The sequence below is a fragment of the Euprymna scolopes genome, chromosome 36, assembly GCF_053919585.1.
Source record: "Euprymna scolopes isolate OS-2025 chromosome 36, ASM5391958v1, whole genome shotgun sequence".
In the NCBI taxonomy this organism is placed as follows: domain Eukaryota; kingdom Metazoa; phylum Mollusca; class Cephalopoda; order Sepiida; family Sepiolidae; genus Euprymna; species Euprymna scolopes.
Window position 1 is genome coordinate 73,300,860 of NC_136517.1, and position 24,219 is coordinate 73,325,078.

The window sequence follows — 24,219 nt, forward strand, 5'->3', positions numbered from 1 at the left end:
TTACAAACACAAAAAAAATCTACAAACACCCAAAAAACAATCTACAAACACTAAAAACAAAATCTACAAACACTAAAAGCAAAATCTACAAACACTAAAAACAAAATCTAAAAATGTACAAACACTAAAAACAAAATGTACAAACACTAAAAAAAAATGTACAAACACTAAAACCAAAATCTACAAACACTAAAAGCAAAATCTACAAACACTAAAAGCAAAATCTAAAAATGTACAAACACTAAAAACAAAATCTACAAACACTAAAAACAAAATCTACAAACTCTAAAAACAAAATCTACAAACACTAAAAACAAAATCTACAAACACTAAAAACAAAATCTACAAACACTAAAAGCAAAATCTACAAACACTAAAAGCAAAATCTACAAACACTAAAAACAAAATCTAAATGTACAAACACTTAAAACAAATCTACAAACACTAAAAACAAAATCTACAAACACTAAAATCAAAATCTACAAACACTAAAAACAAAATCTAAAAATGTACAAACACTAAAAACAAAATCTACAAACACTAAAAACAAAATCTAAAAATGTACAAACACTAAAAACAAAATCTACAAACACTAAAAACAAAATCTACAAACACTAAAAGCAAAATCTACAAACACTAAAAACAAAATCTAAAAATCTACAAACACTAAAAGCAAAATCTACAAACACTGAAAACAAAATCTAAAAATGTAAAAACACTAAAAACAAAATCTACAAACACTAAAAGCAAAATCTACAAACACTAAAAGCAAAATCTACAAACACTAAAAACAAAATCTAAAAATCTATAAACACTAAAAATAAAATCTACAAACACCCAAAAAACAAAATCTACAAACACCCAAAAAACAAAATCTACAAACACTAAAAACAAAATCTACAAACACTAAAAATAAAATCTACAAACACTAAAAGCAAAATCTACAAACACTAAAAACAGAATCTAAAAACACTATAAACAAAATCTAAAAATGTACAAACACTAAAAATAAAATCTACAAACACCCAAAAAACAAAATCTACAAACACCCAAAAAACAAAATCTACAAACACTAAAAACAAAATCTACAAACACTAATAAACAAAATCTACAAACACTAAAAACAAAATCTACAAATACTAAAAACAAAATGTACAAACACTAAAAACAAAACCTACAAACACCCAAAACAAAATCTACAAACACTAAAAACAAAATCTAAAAATGTACAAACACTAAAAACAAAACCTACAAACACTAAAAACAAAACCTATAAACACTAAAAACAAAATCTAAAAATGTACAAACACTAAAAACACAATCTACAAACACTAAAAACAAAATGTACAAACACTAAAAACAAAATCTACAAACATTCAAAACAAAATCTACAAACACCCAAAAAACAAAATCTACAAACACTAAAAACAAAATCTACAAACACCCAAAACAAAATCTACAAACACCCAAAAAACAAAATCTATAAACACTAAAAATAAAATCTACAAACACCCAAAACAAAATCTACAAACACCCAAAAAAACAAAATCTTCAGACACTTAAAACCAAAATCTACAAACACCCAAAACAAAATCCACAAACACCCAAAAAACAAAATCACTTAAACACTAAAAACAAAATCTACAAACACTAAAAACACAATCTACAAACACTCCAAAAACACAATCTACAAACACTAAAAACAAAATCTACAAACACTTAAAAACAATCTACAAACACTAAAAACAAAATCAACAAACACTAAAAATCAAAATCTACAAACACTAAAAAACAAAATCTACAAACTCCCAAAAAACAAAATCTACAAATACTTAAAAAGAATATCTACAAACACACAAAAAATACAATCTACAAACACCTAAAAAACACAGTCTGCAAACAAACACTTAAAAACAAAATCTACAAACACCAAAAAAAAAACTACAAATACCCAAAAAGAATTTACAAACACCCAAAACCAAAATCTACAAACACCCCAAAAAACAAAATCTACAAAGACCCCCAAAACACAATCTACAAACACCCAAAAAACAAAATCTACAAACATCCAAGAAAACAAAATCTACAAATACCCCAAAAAACAAAACCTAGAAACACTAAAAACAAAATCTACAAACACCCAAAAACAATTTACAAACACCCAAAACCAAAATCTACAAACACCCACAAAACCATCTACAAACACCATAAATATACTCTACAAACACCCAAAAAGCAAAAGAAAAATAAAGAACAAAACAAAATTCTAATCGGGCAGGTTAGTAAAACCCTTCCAACCCTCCGCTAAGTGTCCGACAGCCCACTGTTTTCAGGTTAACCAAAGTTAAGCAGGTCAGTCTCTAAATTTTAGTGAGAGCTAAGAGGGATATCAAAACTAAAAAAAGATTGTTATGGAATATGGGAATGGATCGTTTACTGAGTCAATTTATTATGGTCTCTGTCTTTGAGACATGTAAGAGTTAGCCCCGGAACACAGGGTCTGTGTTATTGTGTTCCACATCACCAGGACGCTACACGCCACTAGTTACAGAACTATGTCTTTGACTGATTCTAAGTTTTGGTAGTAGGGATGAATTCTTTCATTTTTAAAGAGATGCCTGAGAGACAGCATAAATAAAAATATTTTTTCCTCTGATTTTGACTTTCTATTGTAATTATGTGTGCTTTGCCAGCTTTACCAACACGTTTCTTTTTTTTTGTTTTTTGTATGCACAACCAAATTGGTAGATTATAATTTGCCTGACTGCATATGTATGAAGGCCATCTGCCACTGAGCATTGAAGTCAGCAAATTACAGCCATTACCATCCTTTCCAAATTACTGAAAACTAAGCAGCAACATAAACACACGATTAATATTCCATCTTTTGGGTTCGTTTAAGTCAAGGGTTCCTGACATTATTTTGCTTGTGGCACCCACCCCCTCCCCCAAGCGCTATTTATCATATGTGAATATATAATTTTTTAAATTAAATATTACTAATAAATTCTTATTAACAATGTGTCAATAAATATCAAAATACACCCACCGTGGATTAATGTTATTTAAGGGCTTATCTGCTTCGAAATTGTATTCTGAAAGAAATTATTAAAAATATAGTATATAAAGTTACCTTGTCTGATTTGATGACCCAAGTAACAATCTATATGACATATCGATTCTTGATACCGACTAGCCTATTTTCTTGCTTTTTTTCTTCCAGTGTTTTATTGTCATAAATATATTTTGTATGTGTTTTTACTTTTCTCAGGCAATATTCACTAAAACAGTTTAAAGGAAGGTTATCAGGTGCAATTATACTATACTTCCCTGTTGATTTGATTGTGAAATTAAAGTCGCCTAAATTAATTTACATTTCTTTGTGAACAAGTAAGCCATTTTTATATTTACTAGTTTATTACAAAGAGTATTTGTCAATTGTTGATTAAAATAATATTTTGTATGGACCTGCTAAAATAAAAACATTGAAAAATTGGTCAGTATTTTCTGAACAACGTAATATAAAACATTGGTCCTAAAATACAATGACATGCAAGTACCTATTATGCAATTACTTAGTACTTTATCCGTAATGAATAAAGTACTAAGTTAAATTCAGTTCCAAGTAACACTTTTCTGGAGATTGAAGGTTCGATCCTAAGTGTGGGTAATATTAAGAACACAATTGCGAGTTCTGGAGACCGTTTTTGTAGAACACCCCAGGTTGGTCCTCCAACCACGAATTGACTACAGAAATCAAGGCTGCATCATCTGGGAAACACTTTCCTCTCAAAAACAACTTAATGGCTGGGAAAAGGTGAAAGTCAGAGGGTGCAAGGTCAGGAGAGCAGGGAGGATGAGGGAGGATTTCATAACCACACGCCTGTGCTTCTGATCTGACGACATGCGAATTGTGGATCGGAGCGTTGTCCTGCAGGAGGGAGGTACCTTTGCTGATCTTGCCCCGCCTCTTGATTTTAATAGCTTCCCTTAATTTTCTCAAAAGTGAAGCATAATAGGCTCCTGTAATTGTGGTACCCTTTGCCAGGAAATCTGTCATCACTACTCCTTCCTGGTCCCAGAGGACTGTGAGCATGACCTTGTCAGCAGAGGGCTGCACCCTTGCCTTCTTTGGAGGTGGTGAGTTCAAGTGCTTCCACTGCATTGACTGGGCTTTAGTCTCTGGATCATAGTGATGGACCCAGGTTTCATCCTGTGTAATCAGTCTTTTGAAAAACTTTGACTCCTTTTCTTGGCACAGCTCCAAATTTATCCTTGAGCACTCGACGCGTTCTCACTTCTGGAATGGTGTGAGCAACCTGGGAATCCATTTGGCAGACACCTTATGCAAATGGTCATAAATGATAGTTTCCACAGACCCTGTACTAATCTTGACATCTTGGGTTATTTGGCGAATAGTAATGCGCCGATCTTCAAAAATGGCAGCCTCAACTTGACAGACAGATGCCTCATCAATGGCAGAAGGGGGGGGCGACCAGGTCTGGGAGCTGTTTCCACAGACTTCTGGCCATGTTTGAATTCACGATGCAGCGTTTTACAAGGTCATATGATGGGACATTATCACCATAAGTTTCTTTCATTTCATCAAAAGTCTCCTGTGGTGTGCGTCCTTTCAAATACAAAACCGGATCATTGCTCGACATTGAACAGGCTCCATTTCACACCTGACTCAGTTCAAACACCTGTAAAACAGAAACCACAATTCGTTCAGAGCTGTAATTTGCCACATGACCCGTAGAGATATAAATCATTGCACATGCAAAGTTTCAGCTAGATCAGACAACTAGAACTGAGTCAGGGGCATTACTTATTGCACGTCCCCTCCCCCCGTAACACACAAGATGAGAATAGTAGTTTGAATAATCCAAATATACAAATTATCAATACTCATTTAAAAAATTCAGAAAGTAAATACAATGTATTTTATTTTATTTTTTTCCAGCAAGCATTTCCGATCTCCGTGGTTATGAAATTGGAATTCCGGATCTAACATGGAAGACTTACATTTATAATTTGACTAAAGCTCACTTGACGATAAACGATTCAGAAGTAAGATTTATTTTTTAAATCAGAAAAATTTTTTGCGTTCACAGATTAATGTATGTAAATAGCAATTTATTCATAAATGTTTACATAAGCAGTGCCATCCTATAATTTTTATGGCTGGTATGCATTCGTCTAACTACAACAACAGCTAATAATTTGTCTTATTAGCCATCTGTGTCTAAAACGTAAATTCTGTGATCAAAATTTCTTTCAAAGAACAGAGTACTGCATGGCTGCTCTCCAGCAGACTATAAGATTGCTGTTTTCAAGTCTAATGTGAATAAGTTCCTGTTGAACCGTCCTCTTAAATAAACAAACACTCCCAAAGTTCCACCATTATCAATAATCACTGTGTTGTCAATAGCTGTTGGTTTAGCATGAAAACCTCTTTTATAAAGAACACCAGCCAGTATTAGAATATTCTAGAACCCTCTTGATCTTTCTTGAACGTTCTGGAAAATTTTGGGACCTTCTGGATTTTTCCTATTTCTTTTTCTCTATTAAATCTTTCTGAAATGATAGATAAGATTTCTATATATCTTATTTAATTTGAATTCATTATTGAGATGAGTATTATTTATTAATTTTTATTTATTGTGGACTATTATCCTCATCTTTTATTAGTTGTCTCACAACGTTTCGGCCAACTATTCCTCTGGCCTTCATCAGGTGGTAACTGCGATGGGATAGGAACTCTGAATCTCCTGACTGCATTCACTGCAATTACACTACGGAAGGCAGTAATTGCAGTGAATGCAGTCAGGAGATTCAGAGTTCTTATCCATCGCAGTTGTGGTTACCACCTGACGAAGGCCAGAGGAATAGTTGGCCGAAACGTTGTGAGACAACAACTAAGAAAAGATGAGGATAATAGTCCACAATCAATAAAAATTAATAAATAATTTTAAAAAATTCAATATGGCGTAATGAAAAATATAAAGGTATCTGCAGCTTCTTTTCCTATTTTCGGATTTTTATCATGTCAAATCACATTTCAATTCCTTTTGACGGATTGATTGTTGCTATTTCTTCTTATGAGTTAAGGGTATAATAGATTCACTAATTGATATGATAATTAAGTGATTGATTTTGTGCTACGAAACAGATACTGTCAAGAATTTTATATATCAACTGATTTAAAGGAATAAATTATAAGATGGTCAACATCATGAATTTTGGAATATGAATTTTTGTCATGTATTCTATATATTGCTCTGTAATCACATTGAGCTTCTTATATAAGGATTTATATAATAAGAAAATATATTTCTGCAGAAATACATATATATCTATAATATAAAGCAGTGTGTGTGGTCATGAATAGGCTCCTATATGGTTGACTATTTTAAAAAACTGATTACATATAATGATAGAAGATGTATAGAGACACAGGAATGGGTATATTTGATCTGGCAGAATGGTGGTTCATTAAAATTGTGGGGGCTGTGTTCGCGCCTGATCCAGAAAGTATGGAAATAAAAAATTAAAAAATTAAAAAAAAAAAACGTTTACAAGTGTTTTTGATATAGATGTACTTAAGAATACTTTGATAAGTATGTTTTAACTTAAATAGGGATGGTATAATAAAATTGTGAGGTCTGCGTTCGCGCCTGGCCTCCATAGAATGGAAATAGGCACAAACTTTAATAAAGGCTTTTCATATCTATCTGCGTAAGTATACTTTGATAATTATGTTTCAGTTTGAAGAAATATGGTATAATAAAATTATGGGGTGTCCGTTCGCACATGACCTCCATAGAATGGAAATATGTCACAAAGTTTAACAAGGTTTTTTAATATAGATCCACAGAATATTGTGATAAGTGTTTCAGTGTGAACAGGTATGGGATAATAAATTATAAGGTTTATCTATTTAATTTTTAATTTCATCATATTTTGCTTTGGTTTTGATATCCCCAAATTCGAAGCTATCTCTTTACAACTCTTCCTTTTCATAACCTATCATACTTTAATAAATCAGAGTCTATTTTCTGTAGGCTGTTTTTGAACCCAGTCAACGACGGGTACTTTTGCTAGTATATATATATATATATATATATATATATATATATATATATATATATATATATATATATATATTCCAGGTAGAGAGATATCCAAAACTGAATTTCAACAAAGGTCGTTGATAGTGCTCAATCAAGAAGAGCAAATTATATTTTTTTTTATTATTCTTTATGTAAATACAGTCATATCTTGCTATGATGTGCAGACCGTTTCGATCATAATAGATCTCATCAGGCAAGAAAAATTCAAAATTCAAAAGTTAAAAATGATTCAAGACCATTTTCAATTGTAGAGGTAATATACTGTGCCATGACTGGCGTGGAGTGAGGTTAAAGATCTCATCCTCGCCCCACGCCTGAATTTTGAATTTTTCTTGCTTGATGAGATCTATTATGATCGAAACGGTTTGCACATCATAGCAAGATATGACTGTATTTACAAAAAGAATAATAAATATATAGTGACCAGCTAAATCAAATCGCTCATCATGTAATCAGAAGAATGTATTTGTCCAGAATTTATTCAATTCAGGAACAATTTGATTTTGTCACTATTCACCCATGAAATTCTAACAGCGCATAGAATCATGGTTGTTACACGACTTTTTTTAGACACAAATCCATAAGACTATATCTATTTGTGCATGTAGACAGTAAGCAGACCAGAACATTCTAGAAAATCAATATAAAAGGCCCGACGTGCCAAAAAGCAAATCAGTTCAGACAACGTTTCGCAAGTTCCAGACAGCGTTTCGCAAGTAACCATCACCACTGATCATCACACGTGTTGGACTCCATCTAAAAAAACGTAAAACTGCACCGCTAAAAATACCAAGTTCAAACTGTAACGGATAAATTACCGAATCCCTTACCAATGAAGTTCATGCAAACAACAAAGAACGAATATTTTTTCTTGCAAAACTTTTTCCTTTCTGGTATATTTTCGTTTGCAGTATTTCTTCATAAAATATGTTGACAGTAACAATTTCTTCAGTCGCGAAGGATTTCCTCAGTCACAAAAAATTTCCAGTCAATACCCGCAAAATTGCGCAAATACATTTTTGAACTTTAATTCTAGACTTTCATCTTATAAAAATACACATTTGCCAGCTTTATTATTAATAATTTCATGCTCGTGGGAGGTCGTGTACATACAGGAATACAAATTACACATCTTTCATATAAAAAATAAACTGCTTCCAACTAAATAAGATTTATTATTTTGAGTTTTGGAATTTGTTCCCGAGTTGTTGCTATTTACTGATATTTTTTTTTGCTTTTCTTGTTAGGGAAAGGAGTTTCGATCTATGTTCCCGTCTGTCACAAATTTGGTTGTTACCCTTTTCACACACACACACACACACACACACACACACACATATATATGTATGTATGTGTGTGTGGGGGGGGAAATTATATTTCACCTTGTATTTATACCAATCATCTTATTTATGAAGCGTGATGTATATCAGAGCATATACAAATAAATGACAAAAAGTCTATATTCCAAATTCCATGTTGTTCATCCTACCATTTATTTATTTCAGCATGGTAAAAAGCATAATTCTTGACAACAGCACCTGTTTCATAGCAAAGAAACAATGTTTGAATATTTTCCACCCTGACTCATCTGAAGAGTAAGAACTCATTAACTTTAAAAGAAAATGAAAAGAATATGGGTAAGATTACATAAATCCGAAAAAAAATCTGAAGAGAAGTCACAATCGTGTTTTATGAGATATATATATATATATATATATATATATATATATATATATATATATATATATATATATATATATAAAATAAAAATCTTGAGATTGAAAATGTAATCAAATTTTTTAAAAGAATCTTATAACCCTATAAGTGTGGCACAATAACATGGCCCCTTTTGAGGGAGCTGGGGGCTTTTACATTAATGAACCTTGTGCCTAACTTGGCCTGCACTTATGTGGAGGCAAACACACATACACACACACATTTTCAGTGCGCGCGCACACACACACACACATGTTGAAAAATTCCAAACAAATAAAGCTACACAAATAGTCAATAAAAATCAGATGACTATAAAACTAAACAGGGGACGACTAACGTTTTTCAAATAAAAAAAAAATACAACAAATTGATCAAATATTATATAAAAAAAAAAAAAAAGATCAAAATAATGAATGTTTCGAAAAAAAAAAAAAGTCCATAAAATTGAATGAGGAAAAAAATTAACAGGGGAAAATTAATGTTTTTCAAAAATAAATTTATGTTTTTAAAAAATGAGTGAATAATAAGAATAATTGTGAGAAGAGAAAAAGAATTTAAAAAAAATAACCATTGTGCCAACGACCCGACGATATTATGACATTTGCTAGTGACAGCAAAGGTCACAAAAAAAGGGGGGTACGAAATGTGGCACAATGACGTAGCCCCTTTTGAGGGAGCTGGGGGCTTCTATATTAATGAACCTTGTGCCTAACTTGGCCTGCACTTTTATGTGGAGGCAAACACACATTTCAGTGCGGACACATTTTTTTTTTAAGTTAAACCTGTCGGCGCACGAAGATTGGCAGGTGTTTATAATTCCAGTGCACAACAAAAGAGTTAAAGCATGTTAACATTATAATTTGAAAAACAAAACATTGCGTAAAACGCATATTTCTCTCTCTCGTTCTCTCTCTCTCTCTCTCTCTATTTCTCTCATTCACTCTTTTTCTCTCTCTTTCTTCATTGAAAGAGAGAATTGAAATATGATTGTATTGTTGACGCTTGCATTCTGGGGTCGGCAGACATGACATAGCATTTCAACTGTCCTTTATAAAAATATGCTCCTCATTGTTAAATCTTAAATAAATTATACATATTTTTATAAAAATGCATTTGTTCGCTATTTTTGTACAAGTGTTCGATTTCAGGATGCCATTAATGCGACAACGGAAAGCTGGCTGTAACGACGCAATGAACACACAAAAAACGACCCATGCCAGACAGTTAAAGCCGACGACATATCGACCCGTTTTTGTTGATGTTTCCAACATGTGCCTATCGTTTAGATATCGTTTAGATATCGTTTAGATATCGTTGGAGATCGTTTATTCTCTGGGGAGCTGGTTGCATTCACAAGACGTTCCTCAACCAAGTAACCCTCCCGGGGAAGCGTTAGTACCATATAAGGAAGCTATACAAAATCTTAATTATTCGACAAGGAATACAAATAAAACAAAAAAAGCTTATTCCATAGATTTCTTGTTCCTTAGAATATATTTTGAGGCAAAGCCTCATCATCGGTATGTCTTTTTTTCTTTTTTTTTTTTGCCATGTTGTTGCTGGGGCAGATAATCAGAGAGCAGAAGTCCGTTTGTTGTTTTTACGGTAGTTTTTTTAAAATCTCGGAACGGTGCGTTACGTCACGCGGGATTCACATTAAGATTTCTTGTTCCTTAGAAGCGCCGGTTGAGTTTGAATAAAATAAATATGTATTATATATGTTTGAAACCAAAAACAATATACTTTCTGATTATCTGCCCCGGCAACCACATGGCAAAAAAAAAAAAAGAAAGAAAGACATACTGAAGATGAAGTTTTGCCTCGAAATATATTTATGAATTTCACCATAAATTTCAAACAAAATAAATGTCTGTTTATTTTGTAATAATGCGTTGTTTTTGGTTTCAAACGTATATAATACGTATTTATTTTATTTATTCCATAGAGTTTTGAACACTGCATCAGAGGGAAGAGGTTTGCAAAATATACAATATATATATATATATATATTATTTATTATTTGGGGGTAAACAGTTACATATGGTTTGCTACAAATAGCCATCTGTTTCAGTCAAAGAGACATCATCAGGCAACCTGGGACCTCTCGACGTTAAAAAGAAAAAACTGATTTTTTCTTTTTGGTGTCGAGAGGTTCCAGGTCGCCTGATGATGTCTCTTTGACTGAAACAGATGGCTATTTGTAGCAAACCATATGTAACTATTTACCCCCAAATAATAAATAATATTTTTCTCTTTTTATTGGGCACTATTTAACAACCTCGTTGTCTTCATTAGTACCGACTTTTGAACACCTCAAACCTGAATATATATATATATATATATATATATATATATATATGGAAAATAAATTAAGTCCTCATAACACATTTATAGTGCTTACTATTCATATTTTTAAGTTAAAACGGGGAGTAACTATTTCATTTTATTTTGATTATCATTCACTACAAATTAAGTTTGAATCTCAGCATTTATAAATTATAGAGATTGTTATGAAACTTTTTTCACTTGTTCTTGTACATGAAAGGCTTTGCTAATCTTATATTCTTTTTCTTTCCTTTCAGATTGTGTTTTCTTTTGCATGCAAACTAAACAGACATGTTGATCCGATTATCTGTTTACACTCTCTGCCGATTCCAAACAATAGCAATTTTTATTGTCCAGGTAAAGGATGAATATTTTTTCACAGATCTTTTGGGAGAGGGGGGGGGACTATTTGAAATATATATATATATATATATATATATATATATATATATATATATATATATATATATTGATATATGTATATGTAACATTTTCTATTCGAATATAAATATTAACAACACAATGTTCCTTTAAATAGCTCGATAGTGCAATACTAGAGCTATAAATACTTTTGATTTTTCACTGCTTTATTGGGAACAGACACTTATTATGTTTGTCCAAAAAAAAAAGTTTGTTTATTGACTAGATAAGCAAACAATTATTTTGACCCTTGTTGATATTTATATTTGTAACAAGTGAATGATTTACGTCCGTGATTGCCTGACCACCCCATCGAAGCGGTGGACGTGACGGGGTAGCACCTTACTGACCAGGGGCTGCCTGGTTTGAGGCAGGCGGTAACCACCCACTGGGGCTAAATAGCCCTCCCACCATTGCGGAGGATCCGAAGCGCCTACTTGCAACGTCAATTTGACCAGACTTTTAACTCGTAACTATCTTCCACCATTGCGAGAGCCTGGGCGAAGAAACTCGTGCGTTGCCCAAGCGGCACGAGTGGAACTTGACCAGAGCCGGTAGAACCCAAGGAAAGACAAGGTCGATATGTTGGTACCGACTCTTGCTGCAGGAGATGGCCGTTGGCTCATAAGAAGCTCATCCGACCTTTGATAGGTCTTGTTTTTGGTCCTACTGGGTGTCCCTACACCCTCCTCACCCAGGCTACCCTGGTTACCCTGGGTGAGGGAGCCGGTTTAGTTGCCGACGACCCGACCATGAGGCAGCTAGCACTGGGTTACATGGTACCAGTGGAAGTCTAAGACTCAGCTGACTAATCACAATTCAAAGACTACTCTCCGACTCGGAAGTTGGAATATTCGTATACTGTGCCCGGGTTTCACGCATGACCCAGATCTCAACCTTCGAGCATAAGGTCTGACTCGTAAGACTGCATTACTTGACCGTGAACTTGCCAAGCTGTCTGTCGACATTGTCACTCTACAAGAGACCAGATTGGCAGGAACTGGCTCCATCTCGGAACAAAACTACACTTTCTTCTGGACTGGCAAAGCAGAAGAGGAACATCGCATCCATGGAGTAGGTTTTGCAGTGACAAACAAATTACTCAGAGAACATGTAGTCGACACTCCGGTCAGCATTTCGGAGAGAATTATGACACTGAAGATCGACTGCACTGATACACCAGTACACCTCATCAGCGTCTATGCACCAACACTGCCTAGCGAAGATCATGTGAAGGATGAATTCTACGACTGTCTCAATGAAATACTGAGCAGGATTCCAGCCAGCAATCACCTCCTTGTACTCGGAGACTTCAACGCCAGAGTCGGTGCAAACCATACTGCCTGGTGTGACATCATTGGTCACTTCGGTACTGGTAAAATAAATGAAAATGGTCAAAGAACTCTGGAGCTCTGTTGTCAACAGGGACTCTGTATTGCAAAAACCTGGTTCAAACAGAAAATGTGTCATCGTGTCTCTTGGAGACACCCTCGTCCCAAACATTGGCACCAATTGGATCTTGCATTGTGTAGAAAAAGAGACATCGGTTCTGTCAAACGATCAAGAACCTACCACTCCGCTGATGGTGATACCGACCACTCACTCGTGCTGACACAACTTGATATCCTGAACAAGAAACCTGCACCATGTAAGCCAAGACCACGTCGTAGTCTCAACACGGCTGCAATGAAGAACAACGACAGCATCAGTGCGTTTCACACTGTACTCGAAAATAAGTTGAGAGATTCTGCACCAGGGGAAGCAGTGAATCCTGGGAAATCTTGCAAACTGTGATGCATGATGCTGCAGTCACATCCTTTGGAACCAAGCGGCTGCTTTGCGAAGACTGGATGGCTGAGAATGCAGAAATCTTAGAACCTCTACTACTGTCCAAAAATGATGCTCACAAGAACTATGTGAGCAGGCCGACACGCAGCACCCTGTCCAAGCTGAAAGAGGCTCACAGTCAATTCCAGAAAGCTGCTTGGCACTGTGCAAACAACTACTGAAACAACCTGTGTGACGAAATCCAGACTGCTGCTGACTGCGGTAAACTACGTGTGATGTACCGTGGACTCCACAAGGCAACTGGACTGAGCACAAAGAAAGTTTGCCCTTTAAAATCTACTACAGGGGAGCTCATCACTGATCCTACAAAGCAGCTTGAACGCTGGGTGGAGCACTACTCTGTACTATATGGCGAACCGCGCAACATCACAGTCACAGCTTTAAATTCCACTCCGAACTTCAACACCCTAGTCGAACAGGACAACATTCCAACTATGTCAGAACTTGAAGTAGCTCTCCAACACATGAATGTAGGGAAGGCCCCAGGTACCGACGAGATTCCAGCAGATCTGCTCAAGTGCGATAAGTTCCTGCTCCCGCACTTGTACGACCTCCTCTGCACCAGTTGGCACAATGGAAAATTTCCAACAGTTATGAAAGATGCTAAAATTGTCACTTTATTCAAGAAAGGAGACAAAGAAGATTGCAATAACTACTGTGATATATCTTTACTCAGTATCACTGGCAAAGTCTTTGCCAAAGTGCTCCTTCCAAGGCTCCAGCAGATTGCAAACCGTATTTATCCAGAATCGCAATGCGGCTTCCGCAGCCGGCGCTAAACCATGGACATGATATTTTCAGTGCGTCAAATCCAGGAAAAATACAGAGAACGACTAAGGCTAGAGCACCATATGTTTTGGTTTTCTAGCTACTGGCACCCAAGTCATTTTTTATTACTTTTGAAACCATTACTATATATTGAATACAATATAAATATCAATAAAGAATTGCCTCCATAATAATAAAGACAAAATAATGAAATAAAATGTATTTAAGCATATTAGTATATCACGATGTTGTCAGCAACTGCTAAGTTAGCATGAAAACCTTTTTTATAGAAAGTGACACCCAGTATTAGAATATTCCAGAACTCTCTCGATCTTTCTTGAAGGTTCTGGATTTTTCGAAATCATTCTATTTGTTTTTCTCCATTATTGTAGATTTTCATGAATTATAGTGGCACCAAAAAGAAAGTCCGCACTTGTCATTTTTAAAAAAAAACACAAATTTAAGCTAAGTTGAATGTAACTGTTTAAACAACCTATACCTCATTTGATTCACCTTTTATTCCTGTGTAATTTTACTTGTTCATATTTGACTTTTAATGGAAGTATCCTAGCCTTTCTGCAATTTGACAGCCTGCAATCTTTTGGGCATATTCTTTTTAGCGCCACTGTATATAATTTTCATGTATCATATTTAAATTTTTTTGTTTTTTGAATATAAACATATTTTTAAACATAAATATATTTTTAAGTATATATTTTTTTAATATCAATACATATTTTTTAATATAAATATACAGATTTTTTAAATATAAATATATATTTTTAAAATTATAAATACATATATTTAAGCATAATTATGTATATTTTGGGATGTTTTTGTTGAGTCTAAAACTTCTTTAAGTTTATGTTTAAAGTGTAGTATAGGGCTGTTGGAATATTTGACCTATTTCACACAAATTGATTCATGATGTCATGGCTGCCAGTGATTAAAGCATTTAAGTTATAATTTTATTTGATTTAATTGTTAATTTATAAGTAATAATGAGCATTTACATGTTTGTTTTAATTCATGGATAATAACGAACATCCGTTGTCTCAGCATATTTATGTATAGGTGAGAAATATTAATGTGGAGTGAGTGTTAAATATTAGTTTTAATCTGCAGTAATGAAACAAAGTTAATATTTTATATGAGTATTTTTGTAATTACTTTTTGTAAGTAGAAATTATTTCTTAAGTATGTTTTATTTTAAGGAAAAAATCTGTAAGTTATGTACGTGCTTTTTTTTTTTTACCTTTTAAAGTAAAACAGATAACATTGTTTTTATTAAAAGAAAAATAATCGACTATGGTTTGAATCGAACCACTAACCTTTCAGTTAACAACTGAAGCTGCTAATAATTGAATCAAAAAAGGATAAAAGAAAACATTTAATGTGGGTTTGTGTGTGTGTGTGTATGAGAGAGAGAGGGGGGAGGGGGGTCGACTGAAAGCATTTTTTGTTCTTTTCACTTATACCAAACAAAATTTTGTAGTGTTTAATGAAAGAAATAAAGATGATTGTTCATTTTTTTTTTTAAACTGAAGAATGGCCCCCCCTTTCATTACTCCATCACCCCCTCCCCCCAAAAAAGAGTGATGCCAAATAGCCGAGAAAGGTTAAGGAGAATAGAAAGACCGAGTAGCAAGTGCTAACCAGACCTCTGCTGGACACGTGCGAAGAGAACTGGGACTTTGGGAGGATCAAATTCTAGTGGAGACCAATGGCCGCTGCCAGCGAGAAATCAATGGTAAGCGGCTGTTGCAATAACACAAATTAATTTATGAATGTTATCGAAGGAGGTGGAGAGTACTGGAAATCTGGGGAGACTTGTTGTCACTCAGCTTCCAGGGAACACCACAGGTTGTTTTCAAGGAGAGATCTTTGATGACCTGTGTGAAAGCTCCTTGTGAGCCAATAATGATTTTTTATTCAATCAATTTTGTCACGACACTATTCAAACAGGGCATGCGTTATTCAAAAAGTGAATATGTGCGTTCTATCAAATTTGTTACCCAGTGTTTTGTGTGACAGTAAGAGTAGATCTGAATTAATAAGTGAAAACCCCTTCACTTTTAGTTGTGACTAAAAATTGAAATATTAATCAGGTCTAAATATCAAAAACAATAAAATCAATTAAAAATAAATTAACATTTTTGTTACGATAGGAACCAATAATTTACTTAAATCAGTGATCAAACATATTTTTTTTTATCTACTTTTTGTTAATAAAGTTATTCCTGTCAATGAAATAGCAGAATATCTAATGGAATGTATAAGATTTACTGTTTTCTAATTCATATGATAAATGATTTGAAATTAATATATTTTTTTTCCATCAGAAACTGGACCACAGACGACAGAAGAAGTGACAACATGGAACTTAACATATACTTGGCGTAAGTTTATTATCTATACCAATATTATTATAAATAGGAGTTTGATCACATTTTTGAAAACATTTTGAAAGGTTAATTTCAAAATATTAAAAAAATAAAACTTGTTATAAAATATTTTATAAAATGATTAAAATAATTTTTTAGCATTTTATCTGAGACTTAGAGTGTAATACATCTTTTTCAAAGAAGACTTGTTTTTCGTTTGTTTTTGTTTTTTTATTGTTTTTTTTTTCTCTCTCTTCATTTTTCTTTCTATTCATAACATTTTCAAATGAAAATTTATTATATATCTCACTAATATTAGGGATTCTGGAAACAAAGAGACATATTCTCCAAAGAATTTCTACATTGCAGATGAGTAATTGTTATTGGAACCATGCCCAACCTGTTAGAAAGAAAAAGATATGCAAGTTTCTTTGTTGGCAAATCCAGAATCCAAAGTTTTCACACTTGAGTAGGGTTTTTTTTTTATTCTTGGCATTACATGGCTTCGACCTTTTTAACAGATTGAATCATTGTATCTTTTTGCGTTGTCAACCCATTCTCAGTTGAGAGGTTCATTTTATAGGTAATTGGTATCTCATTATCTACATCTGTATGTACTTTCACCTGTGAGCATGTCTGGCACAAGGACATTGTGTTCGGCGTTTTCAAGGCCTGTTATAGTTAAGAGACATGTGTCTTCCATTTTTTTTTTGTCTATCTAACTATTTCTGGGCCATTTAAGCTATAGCCGTGAATTTTGGTAAGAATGGTTCTATGTTGAAGTTCGTACTTCTTGGATGCTCCCTCTTTTCAAAAAAATATGTTCAAGTGTCCATTGTTTTTTTTTTTTGCTTGCTTTGACTGTAGAAAGAATGGGCACTAAACGAGAAGAAAAATAACTATTATTTCAACTGCTGACAATATCAGAAAACGAAGAAAGAGAACAATCTACAAAAACAATGACAGTGATGACTGTGATCATAATAATCATGCTGACGATGACGATGATGACGATGATGATGATGATGATGATGATGAAATCAACAGTGATGACGATGATCATAATGACCATGCTGACGACAACAACGATAATGATGACGGCAAGGACAACAGTGTTGATGATGATGGTGATGACAATGATGATAACGGCGATGATGATGATGATGATGATGATGATGATATCGACAGTGATGACGATGATCATAATAACCATGCTGACAACAACAACGATAATGATGACGACAAAGACGACAGTGTTGATGATGATGGTGATGACAATGATGATAACGGCGATGATGATGATGACAATGACGATGATGATGATGGTGATGATGACAACAATGACGGTGACGATGATGAAGGACAAAAAATGATGATGGACGTAAAATATAATGCTGCTCAACTTTCCTATAATTTCAATAATTAAAGTCTCTCTAAAAAAAAGCATTGTTATCTAGTTTACAAGCAACAAGTCATACTTCAAGTCAGTTGCTGCTAATGCTTCCCGTGATGTCGCTTTATGAACAAATAATTACACATAGCAATAAATATAAACACAGTTTGTCACTACAAATTATATATGTATATTTAAGTAGAAAATTTCCTATACTTATACAAAATTTCCTATACTTATACAAAATTTCCTATACTTATACAAAGTTTCCTATACTTATACAAAAAATATCTTTTGTGATGCTTTTTGGTTTACCTACAACTTTTATTATTTAGCAGAACCCAATGAAAGGTGGGAGGGTTAGGGTTAGGGGTTAGATTATGAAAGGTGGGAGGGGCTATAGTGTAAATATAATAATCTAATAGGCTTTCATAAAAAAATAAAGCATTTTGGGGAATTTTATCTGCTGTTTAGTTGCTATAATAATAACAGCAACAATAATAACAATAATAACAATAATAATAATAATAACAACAACAATAATAATAATAACAACAATAATAATAATAATAACAACAACAACAACAACAATAACAACAATAATAACAACAATAACAACAACAACAATAATAATAATAATAACAACAATAATAACAATAATAATAATAATAATAATATTAATAATGTGATGATGACATCAACTAGCGCCACACCAAATAGTTGTAAAGCATCAAGGAGGATGAAAAGAACGAGGATGGAAAGCACTAAACAGACCTCCACTGGATAAATGTGAAGAGGACTGGGATCTTAGGGAAGCTTATTGCCACCCAAATTCCAGTGAAGACCATTGGTCGTTGTCAGCAAGAAAATAATATAAGAAGTCAATAGCAAACGGCTGTTGTGATAACACAAAATCATCAAGATTATTGAAAAGGGTGGAGAGTACTAGAAATCTCAGGAGACTTATTGTCATCCAAGCTCCAGGGAACCCCACTGGTTGTTGTCAGTGAACAATGTCTGATGATGACCTGTGTGAGAAGAAATGATTATATTTCTCTTAGTCTGTCTTTCTGTCTGTCTGTCCATTCCGCCTTTTCTCGGAAACTACTGGGCTGATCTTGCTGAAATTTTGTAGGAACCTTTGTTGTGATAAGATGCAACAAGGTATTATGGTATCCATTCGATGTACAGTTAGGGATTAATAAGGATTAATAAGGATTAATAAGGATTGGTATTTAATGCAAAAATCATCATCATCATCATCATAATAATAATGCAGTCCGTCAATCTTGACGATGACTAGTTGGGGCCTCAGTGCTTTATCCCTCAGTGTTGGCATAGTCTCACTCCATCGCCACAGGACTTTCCACCTTGGCTCCGAACTTGCTTGCGCAGTTTAGGTGCAGTATCTGTTGCGCATCAGATAGACACCCTCTGAACATCCAATGCTCATGTCCAGTGGAGCGAACCCCCAACAACAGGCAGCAGAGAAGGCCGCAGCTTCTGGACGAGAGTATTCTCAGCGAGGTAAACAGTCGCCCTATCATGTCCGCTACTACGCCTTTTCTTGCCAGCGGTGTTAGTTGGAAGCGAGAAGGCATACAAGCATGAACTTAGCACTAACTTATATCTAATACACTAGACGCATCACCCCCCCCCACCAGATTAAGAATCCAAACACACACACAATGTAAAAATAGATCTAAATTGAACCATATTCAACTATCAGTTTAGCATAAAGCACTCATTCTAAGTCAATGGGCTATAACTTTTGCCCATTTCTAATGGGCTAAAGAGTCTAATAGTAATAATAATAATAAGGTGGAGACTAACACATACGAACCACAAGCGCAGACCAGACAAACTGTTACAGGGACAAAACATTAAACGCTACATGGAACCAAGAACATTGAAGCTGCATACCTGTAAGTTCTCTAACTCCACCCCCATCCCCCATTACCACATCACTGATCCCCCGCCCCCCAAAAATGTGAGACCGAATAGCCAAGTAGTCAAGGAGGAAGAAATCAATGGCAAACAACTGTTGTGATAATGCAAATTTATTTGCAAATGTTATTGAAAGAAAATCTGGGGAGACTTGTTGTCACTCAGCTTCCAGGTAACACCACAGGCTGTATTCAATGAGATCTTTTATGACCTGTGTGAAAGCTCTTTGTGAGCCAATAATAATAAACATAAGCACTGCAAAAATTTACATAAAATCTGCACAGCTTGGCAATGCCTTGTCCATTTGCCAATCTCGTATCGGTATCGGTTTCAAGCTTGATTCTTTGGACGACAAATATAAAAAATTTGGCCCAAAACACTCTTCACCTGGGGGCAGTTTTGTACAAGGAGGGGTCGCTTTTTTTGCCGACATTTTAGCAAGTCATCGTCACCGTTGGATTGACTATGCTTAATTTCAACGTTCTTAACTTCCGGTTGTGTGATGGAGACATCGGCTAAGATGTTACGTTTTTTTTTCCCCCTCCTTTGCGGTACAGGTTCGAGCCTGCCTTCCTACTACCACTTTTTTTTTAACATCTCTCTCCACCCAAACAGTGTACTGTTTTGATCCCCCACCCCACCCCGCTACTACCACTTCTTTTTTATCCCCTGGGGTTCCTTACTACACCTCCACACATCCGGGCAATGCCAGGGACCGCCATTACTATGACTTTTTTTTAACACCTCCCTCCACCTGGTCTGCCTACTGTTGTTTTGATTCCCCCACCAGAGTTCCTTACTACACCACCTCTCCACACCCGGGCAACACCAGGTATCCCCGCTAGTTCCATGTAAAAGCAATATTTTCATTTTTTTATTTTTAATTTTTGATGTTTCTTGTTTGTGCTGGCAAAATGTTATAAAATATATTAAAGCTCAAATGAAAGCAAATGCTAACTGTTAAGTGCTGAGACATTATGTTGAACAAAGATGGCGGCAGTAAATCAAATCGGCGAAGAATCAATGTAGTCCCGAGCTTGAGTGTTAAGTAATTCCTAGTAACAAAGATGGCAGCAAATAATCAAATGCAGGTTCATGACAGAGACGACCGCGAACTGATTGAATCCAAAATTCGACATTTTTTCTAGTAACTTTTTAAGCTTCTGATTGGTTGGTTATTATAACGGTGGTTATAAAAATGAGCGTCGAAATCATTGGTGTCATACCCTTATTATGAGTCAAAAACATTTTAGCACTAACCCTAACCCTAATTCATTTAAAAATGTATAATAATAATAATGCATAAGTTTTTTATTTGCAGCTACAATACCATTTCAGCATTCTTTTACAAAGCCCAACAATTCAAACTTATGGTACATTTTAATTGGTATGGGTGTCTTTGTATTGACTATCATAGTTTTTGCTCTTTTTCTTCTAAAAGGTGAGTTTATCTTCCATTTTATCACTCTCCTTATTAGTAACATTCTTTTTTTTTTTGCTGTTTTTTTATTTGAGAACTTCTGTCATAACTAACCAGCAGAGTATTACGACTGTCGATTAAGAGTAGAGTCTATCAAGCATTTTATTTATCTCCTCCCCATGGCAGAAAGATGTGACACAAGGGTTGGAAAGTGGGATTGAAGAGCCAGCACCCCAAATGCAAAAAATGCTTGTAGAGCTCTGTCGGCATTCCCCAGTAGAGGTGCCTTAGGCAATTAGCAATCTTAAAAGAAGCAAAGTCTGGGAAGATGAACCTCTTAGAACTGCATAAAACTAGCAATATATCACAGTCGACCAGGAAAAGACCATTTCAGAAATGGCCTAGATTTTGTAGGCTTTGGTGCTGAGGAAAAAATCTCCTGACTGAAGACTCCATCACGTACGTTATGGCATGGAAGTGAAACCTGGCTCATGAGGGTTAAGGACATGAGAATGATATGATGGATGGGTAATGTGAGTTTTAAAGACAGGCTTTGTTTTGATGATTTCAGAGGAAGGTTATATTTGGACAATGTAGAGAGATGTGTGCAGAACAGGAGACTATGATGGTATGGCCATATTGAAAAAATGGATAAGAGTAATTGTGTCAGTAGATATAGAAGAGTTGAGGTAACAAGTTCACTTCACAAGAGACAAAGTGATAAAAATCAACCTGTAGAAAAGAGGGATAAATAAAGAACTGGCCAAATATAGGTTAGTTTGGAATTCAATTTCTCAAAGCTGTCCAGCATGTAAAATGGGTATTGACCCGATGATGATAATGATGATGATAATTTATGAAACTAGTTTACTTACTTTTACTCTGCGTTCCACACAACCTTTATGATTTACTGTTAATAATAATATTTTGGCGTGATACGCTTAGCGTCCATGATTATGAGCCATACAGAAGGATTGACTCTATGCAGGCTTTGAAAACATCTCGATAGTAAATAGACAAGAATGCTTCGACTAGCCTACAACATATCCTGGAAAAGTCACCCAACGAACAAGTCATTGTATGGTTCACTACCTCGTGTTTCCAATATTGTGAGACAGAGACGTCTAGCACTTGCCGGTCATATTAGTCGCCATGATGAACTAGCAGGAAAGCTCCTAGTTCGAACTCCAGACGCAAAAAGGAGAGTTGGGCGTCCATGTGTAACACTGAAATCCATTATTGAAGAGGAAACTGGTCTGGCAGGAACTGAGCTGTTTGATGTACTAGCCGACCCAGAACTCTGGCAATCGGAATTTGTTCACGTTTCACCTGTGCCTACTGTCATTGGATGAAACAACAACAACAATATTTGTTTTCCAATAATGTTTGTCAGGATCAATACTATTAAGAAAAACAACAACAAAAAAAAAAACGCCATTTCTTCTTCCATAAATATAATTGTCATTGTCAGCCGAATAAATAAAAACAAAAGTTTATTTTTCGTTTATTTATTTAAAATTGCAGCAATTTCATTTTTTTTTTTTTTAAATAAATATTGTCGGTGTCTTTATTGCAAAAATAATTGTCAACTAAATATTAAAATTTTTTAGAATGTGTTTATTTAAGATGACACATGTTATCATAATTTGATTTTGGAACAATTCATTTCAAAATGAATAAACTCGGATTTTTTTTACCTTAACATGAAGTATTGTTGGCACACCTGGGCTGCTACATATACCACTAGCCTCTCTCTCATGGATAGGGTCCAAATACGAGTTTTCAATCTAATAGCTCCCACTTTATCAACTAAGCTCGAGCCCCTATTCCATCGCCGCAGGGTTGCATCTCTGTGCCTGTTTTACAGATAATTTAGTGGAATGTGTTCTGATGAACTCGTTGCACTTGTGTCTCCTCAATGTACATATGCCCGATAAACCCGCTTAGCAACAAAATCTCACCCCTTCACTGTTGAGGTCTCTAAATGCCAAAAAGCTTTCTACTTTAGTCTCTTGCTCAAACAGCTAGACTTTGGAATTCGCTTTCTGTTTCTCTGACTGTACTGATTGTATTTATTTGCTTCCCCACTGAACAAATTAGGCACAAGGCCGTTTTTTAATGTGGAGAGAGGGGAGGGGGAGTGGAAAAGGGGACCAGCTCCCCCGGAGGAGGGAAGGGGGGGATGGTAATGATGTCTCTTGGTATATAGGGTTTCCCCTACATGGACCAGAAATTAATTGCCACATGGACAATGGTCTTCGATTGCAGCATCTGCCAGAACAGATAATACACTTTGATCTTCGATGCCCGGGGCACGGAGGCCCAGGGCCGGATCTGACTGTGCTGATACGCAGAAGTTTAAATGTAATGTAAACCGACATCTTGTAATTCTTTTCTAGACATAATCCCAAATAGTAGTCCCTTATGTCCAAGTGGTGTTATACTTTGTTAGGGGTGAACATGAGTTTAAAAAAAAAAAAAAAAAAAAAGAAAAAAAAAAGATTTATCACCAAATTACATAAGATTTATTATCAAATTGCAAATCTATTTTTTTTTTAATGTGTGTGAAAGGTGATAACGTACGTACAAACATGAAGTGACTTAGAGTATTTCTTACTTTTTGAGGCATCTTTTGTTTGAATCAATTTTTATTAATTTTTAAAAGATTAGAAAATTTTACAGAATATATATATATTATTATTATTATTATTATTATTATTATTATACTAAAACTGAGTTAATCAGGATTTGTTTCATTAAGATTGTTTTCTTAAATATTTTCATCACACAAAATAAACGTTAAAATATTCTTTAGTTTTGGGACAGTTATGTTTTTTTTAATCCATTTTCATTATTTCATTAGCC

The 24,219-nt window shown here is 34.6% G+C and overlaps 1 protein-coding gene across 1 annotated transcript in view; it reads left to right on the forward strand.

Annotated features, from left to right (window-relative positions):
- LOC145260600 (uncharacterized) overlaps nt 1–24,219 on the forward strand; it is a 47,671-nt gene that overhangs the window by 20,885 nt on the left and 2,567 nt on the right. The window contains exons 4-7 of the mRNA XM_080118882.1: nt 4,964–5,070; nt 11,432–11,531; nt 16,553–16,609; nt 21,256–21,375. Coding sequence (XP_079975008.1) covers nt 4,964–5,070; nt 11,432–11,531; nt 16,553–16,609; nt 21,256–21,375 — 384 coding nt within the window. The remainder of the gene's footprint in view (nt 1–4,963; nt 5,071–11,431; nt 11,532–16,552; nt 16,610–21,255; nt 21,376–24,219) is intronic.